The sequence below is a fragment of the Diabrotica undecimpunctata genome, chromosome 6 (assembly GCF_040954645.1).
Source record: "Diabrotica undecimpunctata isolate CICGRU chromosome 6, icDiaUnde3, whole genome shotgun sequence".
NCBI lineage: Eukaryota > Metazoa > Arthropoda > Insecta > Coleoptera > Chrysomelidae > Diabrotica > Diabrotica undecimpunctata.
This window is the reverse complement of record NC_092808.1, coordinates 102,118,671-102,127,405: the sequence shown is the minus strand read 5'-3', so window position 1 is coordinate 102,127,405 and position 8,735 is coordinate 102,118,671. Positions and strand designations below refer to the sequence as shown.

The following is an 8,735-nucleotide window of genomic DNA, read 5'->3' as shown; positions in this document are numbered from 1 at the left end:
ATATGGCTTCTCGGGCCAAAAATCGTTCTCAAAATACTAACATTAGTGAACTAATGTTTGTATTTTGATTGCCGAGATGAACGATTACCGAAGTGGAAATTGAAACGTCAATAAACGTACTTTAACCTTTAATTGTGGCTTATTCCCATTTAAATAGTAATTAATTTATTTTTGGTTCATAATCGTTGCAATGTATATTTAGTTGTTGTGTACTTGTTGCCTACTTGGATTGTTGTAAATTTCCGAGAAAGCGCTTCCTCCGTTAGACAATTTATTTATAAAAAGTTCGAATCAAATTACAAAAAGAGTTCGCAGTTTAAAAATAAATATGCAAGGCAAATATTGGTTTTCTGAGTAAATAATATATCATTCGTATTGTTATGTAACTGTTATTACGGTCGTATAATTTACGAAGCGAAACTCTTTTCACCTCGAAAATTCTGCCAAGTGTTCTATCAATGCTTTACTCGCGATATTTTAACCCAAAGATAAACGTAACAGTTTAAAGTCGTCTCCCCAATTTGTTCAAATTAAATATACATTAATCATTAACATAGAAATTTATTACAATTTGTACATAGGAAAATCATGTATCTATTTTATTTTAATCATATTCACAGCCATTTTGGTCAGTCAGGATTAATGGTTTTAGAGAAATATTGTTGTCTTCTAGAACTTGGATGATATCATCTACATCGTCTGGTGATGCATATTGATGTCTTGTTGTCAGGAAAAGACTCTCTGAAACAATAAAAAAGAATTTAAATAATGATTTATTTTATGGACTTTAAATATTAACGAAATAAGGCGAAAGGCTTTTTTCTTTTCCTATGTTATATAATAGGCTGTTGTCTGGTTTTTCTCAAATTTTTACTTCCACTTGGATGTAGATTATTAATTTACCACCTTTGTTGGTCTACTCTACCTGTAAATTAATTCAATCTCTTTCATTTATTTCCTCTAACGCGTTTAAATCGTTATTTTTGCCCATAATTATGTACAGTTTAATATTAAAACCTGGCCTTACACATCGTGAAAATATAAGGCAGGTATTTCTTTTTCCTTTCCTATACGTGTTAGGTTTGTACATTAGAATATTCACGAATGTTTTTTTAACCAAGAAACCTGTTTTCTTCATATAATTCTACAGCCTTCTATTTTGCCTTTTAGAATCTCTATATCGATTTCTCCTCACCACATGTCACAGATAAGACATTTTCCACTGTTTAACACTTTTTTCTATCGTTGTTGATCCTTCTTATTACTTCCTCATTACTTTTTATTGCTGTTCAAGGTATCTTCAGCATTTGTATGTGAATTCAGTTTTTCAATGCTTAAATTCTGTTCATACTTAATACTTTTAGTGTCCACACCGCTGTTCCATACGAAAGTATAGACGAAATATAGCGCTTAATCATTCTTTGTTTTAGCTAGTTAAACTGAGATGATTATTGCAAGAAATGTCTTAATTTTCATAAAAGTAGTTTTAGTCATTGCTATTCTTCGTTTTATTGCTATGTCTGGATCTAGTTGGTCCATTATTACAGTTCCCAAATATGTAATTTTGTGAACTTTTTCAACTTGGACTCCAGTTAATTGAAGCACTGCATCTGGTTACGACTAAAGATTAAAACTTTGGTTTTCTTTAAGTTTATTTTAAGGTCCATTTCCTTTCCTACTTCGTGAATACGATCAAGCTGAATTTGGAGACCTCTAATATTTTTTGTCAGAATTACCTCTCTGTCTCTACTGCCTCTGTGGCGTTTTAAAAAGCTGGTCCGAGTAAACATTTAATATTTTTGGGTACAAAATGTAACCTTGTCTAACTCCTCGTTGTATGGAGATATCGTCGGCTTAATTGTCTCCAATTTTTAAGATTTTAAGATAGCAGTTTGATTTCAGTGTAGATCCATTCCTATATTTTTTAGCATCAGCATTAATTTAAATGCTGCACTTTATCGAATTCCTTGTCGGAGTCATCCTATCAAAAGAAAACATCTTTTCTTTAATCACGGTATTTTTTTAATAGGATATTTAGCGCAAAAATGCCTCCCTAGTTTCCATAGCATTTCTAAAGCCAAATTGGGATCTTCGAGATCTTCTTCGCATTTGTGTCTAATTCTGTTGTGGAATATTTCTGACGATCTATTATATGTAGGTAAAAGTTTTCGGTCATTCTTGAACTACAGAGTTGAAAGCATAGATTATGTTGGGATCAACCATTTATTTATTTCCATGTTTTATACTACATACAGTTCTTACATTTAGGTTGTTACTCATTCATAAGCCATATTATTATCATTAAGTTGTGTAACATACCAAAACTGTACAATAGAATTTCTTTCTGATTTAATTTTTGCTTGATTTAAGATAATACTTTTATAGTAGTTAAATAGTACATACCTAGAGTAACACCGTCTCGTTCAAAACAGGAGAAACCTACAGAATATCTTTTATAGTCTGTACCAAGAACCCAAAAAGGTACAGTTACATCTGAAAACAAATAAAATAGTTATACAATACATTAAAACCATTTAAATAAAATATAAAACTATTCTATAATTTTATTTCACATCATTGTTTCGGTTTTTAATCTTCTGAGTTGTAGATGTAACGAAATTTAAAAATTTTTCAACCAAATAAAATTTATCTGTAAATTTACACATACGGTAAGAACAAAATTATTTTATGATGAAGAAAATAATAGATTTAATTTTCGAGTAGAATGTTTCCAGTAAGTGAAAAATATTTTAAAATTATAATCTTTAACTAATCTTAGTTATATTTTAGCTCCAAAACAAAATAAAGATTTTATAATTTACATAAAAGTTCGATTTTACGATATACCGAAAATTTATAGATGCTGCTATTATTTTTAATAAAATAGCTTAAAACTTATGAGAAAAACAAGAAAATAAAATTGTTTGATGATAAATATAGGTCAACGCATCTAACGACTCATAGAAGACGAACTCACAGATAACCAACTGATGTTTTTAGGATACTTTCATTAACCGTAGCAAAAATAACTTTTCATATTTATATATACATATATATATATATATATATATATATATATATATATATATATATATATATATATATATATATATTGGCCATAACTATATTCAACTTTTTCGACATATTAAAAAACAGTGCTTTATAATAGAAAATAATTTAAATAAATGTCAAATATTGATTTAAAAATATTAATTAGTTTAGTACAAATTTTTGTACATTTTCAAAGCAAAAAAAAAATTACAAAATTAATTAAATTTACAAATTTTCTATTAATCATTTGCATGTATTTAACGTATGCCCCGTAAATGAAATTTCACCGTCATTCGATTTTCACACAAAACACTGTATTTTTCTAATTTTTTTTTATTTAATATTTGAGGCACACGTCTATACGTTATTGTAACGTTATTATTAAATTTAAAATTGAATCATTGAAGAAAGTATTAAATTAAATATAATTATTTTGTAAATAATTTTTCACATTATCAAATTAATTTTTCAATTATTAATATTGCGTATATTTATGAAAGGATAGAGGTACATATAAAAAGTATATATGTACTTGTGTGTGTGTGTGTGTGTGTGTGTGTGTGTGTGTGTGTGTGTTTTGTTTTATGGCAATAGTATTGCAAAAATACCATTTCAAATACGTTCCTCCATACATTATTACTTATTAGGGCAATTTTTATCAAATTGGCATGTACTAACCTGGATTCAGAAAATGTACTAAGAATTTGGCTTCTCCTGTGGTTGAATTTGATGTACCTTCTCCTTCAAGAACATGTGTTTCGTTTGTTCTAAAAGTAAAAATATTTTGTAAGTTTATAAAATTGTGCATATAGTTTTATAAACAGTAAACAAATAGGCAAAGTGCATACATTGCATATTTTATGCAAATATCTAAGGATTTTGTATATTTATACAAAAATTACATACATTGTGAATTTTAAATAATATTTATTTAACCGTAGATAATGTTATGACTAAGTAACTCGAAGTTGCAATGTTCATTTTATTTCATATATCTTAGTCTTCAATATTATATTGACGTATTCTTGTAGCAGGCAACCAATTATAATCCCGTAATAAAAGGGTGTTTAAAAGGTTTATTGGTCATTCAAAAGCTAAGTATGTTGATAAAAAATTGCTGAATTTACAAGGTTAATTGAAAATATAGCCACATGTTGTGAAACAAGATACGCATGGTATCCAATACGTGTGCTCCAGTTTTCTATTGAAAACAAATATTTATTGCCATATAATAATTTTGATGTTTCTAATATTTTTAGTGTTCATTAAATTACTGAATTTATCTCAGTATTTGTAAGACATGTGTTTTACTACTTTAATACTACAGCTGCAAACCTTTAGCACATAAAAGTTAAATTACCGAACGCTGATTATATTTGGACTGATTGTTAACAACAAGCCATTTTTAAGTCACAATACTTAAAATAGAAGTCCAATACAAATAATAGCAACTGATCAAAGTGATGTTAACAAACATAATTAATATTGCAGAACATCAGCTAAGTGATTACAATTGTTTAAAATGCTAAGCCGACCAAAGATTATGAATTAACAAGCGTATATTTCTTAAATGGGGTCTTTGGTTAATCTAGTGTTTTCTGTTGTCACCAAGTATATTTTTTTGAAATAATTTTTTTACATTTATCTTCAGCACTGTCTATTGAACCTACTTAATTACATGTACACTGTAAATGACTATATTACTGTAGGTTATTAAATATCACAACAATTTATTTTTTAAGTTTCTTGACTTAATGTTTGTTAGAAAAATTCTAAAAAGTTTTGGTGATAACATAATATACTGAGGTGTATTTTGTTGTACATAAAGCTTTACTTACTCTGAATTAATATATTGGGTACGACTTTTTACATTTCCATCGGAGTCTACTGCAATATTGGTAACAACACATCTTCCGTGATCTTCCAGTAAAGTTGGGTATCTTGCTTGTTCGTACCAGTCACCCAAATACTAAAAAAGATCAAAAATAAATATAAATTCTTAAAATTATCAAATATTTGAATTAATTTATAATATATCCTTAAATATATTAAAACATTTAAACGTCAAACGTAAGATATATTTTAATTGTTATTTAAATTTTAAGTTAATAATTTTAAAAATATGAATGAATTGAACTTGAACACAACATGTCGTGTGTAGTAACGAAAAATTACAATTTTCTTTCGCACTTCTATTTACAAACTTGGGTTTGCTATTGCTAACTATATCAACAATGGTATAAAAAGATAGATTAATAGGAATGAGTATTTTGTAATCCACTAAATTAAACCTTCTAATCGGCGTATCTCATAGTGTTCAGTACGCTACACTACATGGGGCAGCGTATTCACCACCACCTGCAAAACTCTATTTAGCACCCTTCTTTTGGTGCTACCTAGACCTTCAACGTTCGGCATTAGCTGCACCAACCTCAGTCCTTCCGACAGCCAGACTCCAAGATACTTAATCGGTGCAACCTCCACCCCTTTACGTTAAAGCGAAGAAAGGATTCGTCCCGGCTCCCTTTGAGAACTACCACCTCAGTTTTCTGAGGTGCTAGCTGTAGATCGTTCTATATAATTCACCTAATAATACGATGCACGGTTGTGTTAGCTGCATTATCCATTGTTTACAACAATTTTTATCCAAATACGGCTAATATTTTCTATTCTGTTTTTTGTTGTTGTTTTTGTTTATTTTGTTACTTGGAAATTATATTATTTATAATTAACATTAGCTTTTATTTAGTGATTTCTTGCGATTACAAGTATTTTTTCGCATTTACTACTAATATTTTTGTTTTAATTTTTTTCTTTTTTTTTTCTCTTTTTTGTTTAATTTTGAATTTGAAAATGTTTCTCCCATTTAAATGGGTAACAAAAATGTGAGGCCAAATTTCCATTGTAACCATTTGCCATTTTGTGACTCTGGATTGGCATAAACTTTTTTTGGCCATAATTGGAATAAATAAAACAGACATCCTCAAATTGACGTATTTGGTAATGACATTTTTACTGATAAATGCATATCTTTCTCATAGTTTGCGATGATCTTCCTTCGATAAAACACCTTGTCGGTTTCGGCACGTTTGTTAATTATAATCCAAACGCTAGAAGAAGAAACAGCAGAACACATTTTATGTCAATGTGACAGCCCGACAAATAAGCGTTTCTTTTCATTAGGCGAAGAAAAACCACCGAAAAAGAGCTAATAGAGCACCGACTTAGCAAGATAAAACACATACTTTTTATCTAGCATCATTGTCTTCCACGCAGGAAACTAAAGGCAAACCAGCTACCGCCTGTTATTAAGTAAAGACGTATGTTATTTTTATGACCGCTCTATACTAAGTACATCGAAAAGAAATAGGCACAAAAAAGACGCTTGTGGACGTTTTCAGATTTTAAGTACAATTTGTGAGGTTTCTGGTTTGTTTACTTGTGGCTGTCAGTTTGTTGGATCGTTTGCTCTTTTTGTCCTGTTTTTGCATTTAGAAGTTATTTATATTACACAAACAGTTGTTTTCACAAATAATTTTATATTGAAGTTTGATATTTTATGGTAAGTGTATTTTATTTTGCCATTAATTTACTTACAAAGTTAACCTCATTCACACAGTTAAGAAATGGTTTTATTTAAGTTTCCGCAAAAGTGAAAGAAATTACAAAAAGAAAATATTTTATTGAATTTTTTTAGAAGATGCCTGGAAAAACTCTTACCTCACAAGCACAAAAACTCATTTTAAATTTAATCGAGTTCTTTGAATTGGAAAATAGGAATTGGGGACCGTTGTAACCGTTATCATCTGTTCAAGAAGTACAAAAAGTACAATTTTTAAATGTGCACTGTTATAAAGCTTTAATGATGATATATTATTAATATTATTTATTTGCCAACTTTATTACACAACAAAATGTAATTATGAATTTTTTATTTTTGGTTTTTTTCAATTTCAATTAAAAATATTCATAATATTTTTAACTAAACTTTATTTAAGAGGGTAGCAGCTGCAATTAAATTAACAAGAAAAATAGTATACAATATACAAAAAAGGAAAGAAAAAAATCCTGTTTTATCTTCTCCAAGAAAAAGCAGACCTCGTTTAAAACTAGTAATTTACAGACTAAACTACTAATTTACCTAAAGGCAATAATAAGGCAATTCAAAATACAATATATAATATGTACCAGGAAAGTAAACCAGCTTTCTGTTGAAAATTATGAGTAGGATTTAACATGTTATAGTAATATATTCAAATAAATAACTTTTTAGAAAAACATGTAACCCGTGAAATTGTTTCTACAAGTAAAACATCCTTGAGTAGAATATTAAAAGATTTGGGCTTTAAATTTAAAAAAGATGATCATCAAGGTACTTTAATTGAAAGAACTGAAGAATATGTGTGAGTAACTTGACTTAGGTAAAAACCTATTGACGTTTAGAGTTTGGAATTTAAAAAAAAAAGTGATTGAGAAATTACTGTTCGTTCCAATATATAACTAATTTAACTAAATGGAAAATTGTACGATGTTTGTTTGTTTGTGGAATTACCACACCAACTATTATTCAAATAGTAGTAATGCAGATAGTGATGATCTTAGAAAGCACTTACAATAGGGTTTATCAAAGTGGACCAACATACAATATTTTCGTTGTTGAAATTTTGAGAACAGCGCAATGTCTATATACTTACTTGAATACATGAAAGGTTAGATTAAACTAGGTTGAAAAATAAAATGTAAACATTAATGAATCTTTAGTCCTAGTAAAACTTGTGTTGATTGCAAACACACAAAACAAAAGATTATAAAATAATATGCACTATGTAAATGAAAGTGAAATAACAATCAGTAACAGTAAAAATTGGCTATTTGTTACACACCAAAGAAAAGGATTGCCTACAAGGAATATAATGCAAACGAAAACAAGGAGAAATCAAAACTGTGGAATAAAATTAACTCTAAAATTAATCAAAGAAGAATCAATACCAAAAAACGATTTAGTCCAATCGTCTGCAAAATAGAGTCAAATTTTCAAAGTTAATATCCAACTAGTAAAAAAATAGATTATAATAGATACCAAAAAAATCAAATAATATTTTCAAGGTAAGGTATTTATAAGGGGTTTTCATAACAGAAAGTCAATATTGAATTAGTTAAACTTCACAAACACTTTTAAGACCCCCGAAAGATTGCAAAGAAGGAAAAATATATAAAAAATAAATTGTTAACTTACTGCAGCTCCATCGAAATTTGCAACTCCTTTAACATCTGGGCATTTTTCAACAGGAATTTGTCCCTGTGCAGAGATTACGAGCAAACAAAAGGTTACTACAAAAACAATCATTTTCCTGTTTTATTAACTCAGTCGAATTTATTTCAATGTTTGACTACAATCTCCTTTTATACACCTATTTTAATGAATGATTTATCAATTTGCACTTAAAAATTACATCTAATCTGCTTCAATATCTTTAAAACAATAAACTTATAACAGCCAAAGGTCGAAATAAAAGTTCTTGTGAAATGTTTTTATTCTAATTCCAAGACCAATTAATATTATTATAATTCAGACGTGAAAGGTTTGACTAATTTGTGCACCAATGCCATAATCTATGGCTTTATATCAACAGAACACTAGCAAGCTGTTGCTAAAAGCTACTAATTTTTGCACATTTCGACAG

At 28.5% G+C, this 8,735-nt stretch overlaps 1 protein-coding gene across 1 annotated transcript; it reads right to left on the bottom strand.

Annotated features, from left to right (window-relative positions):
• Window positions 1-541: 541 nt before the first annotated feature.
• LOC140443655 (apolipoprotein D-like) lies at window positions 542-8,448 on the bottom strand. The gene is made up of 5 exons (XM_072535022.1): window positions 8,288-8,448; window positions 4,890-5,020; window positions 3,730-3,818; window positions 2,404-2,493; window positions 542-741 (listed from the first exon to the last, which is right to left on the bottom strand). Exons 1-5 carry the CDS (start codon window positions 8,396-8,398, stop codon window positions 605-607), a joined length of 558 nt encoding a protein of 185 aa, XP_072391123.1. The 5' UTR covers window positions 8,399-8,448; the 3' UTR covers window positions 542-604.
• Between the last annotated feature and the right edge of the window lie 287 nt (window positions 8,449-8,735).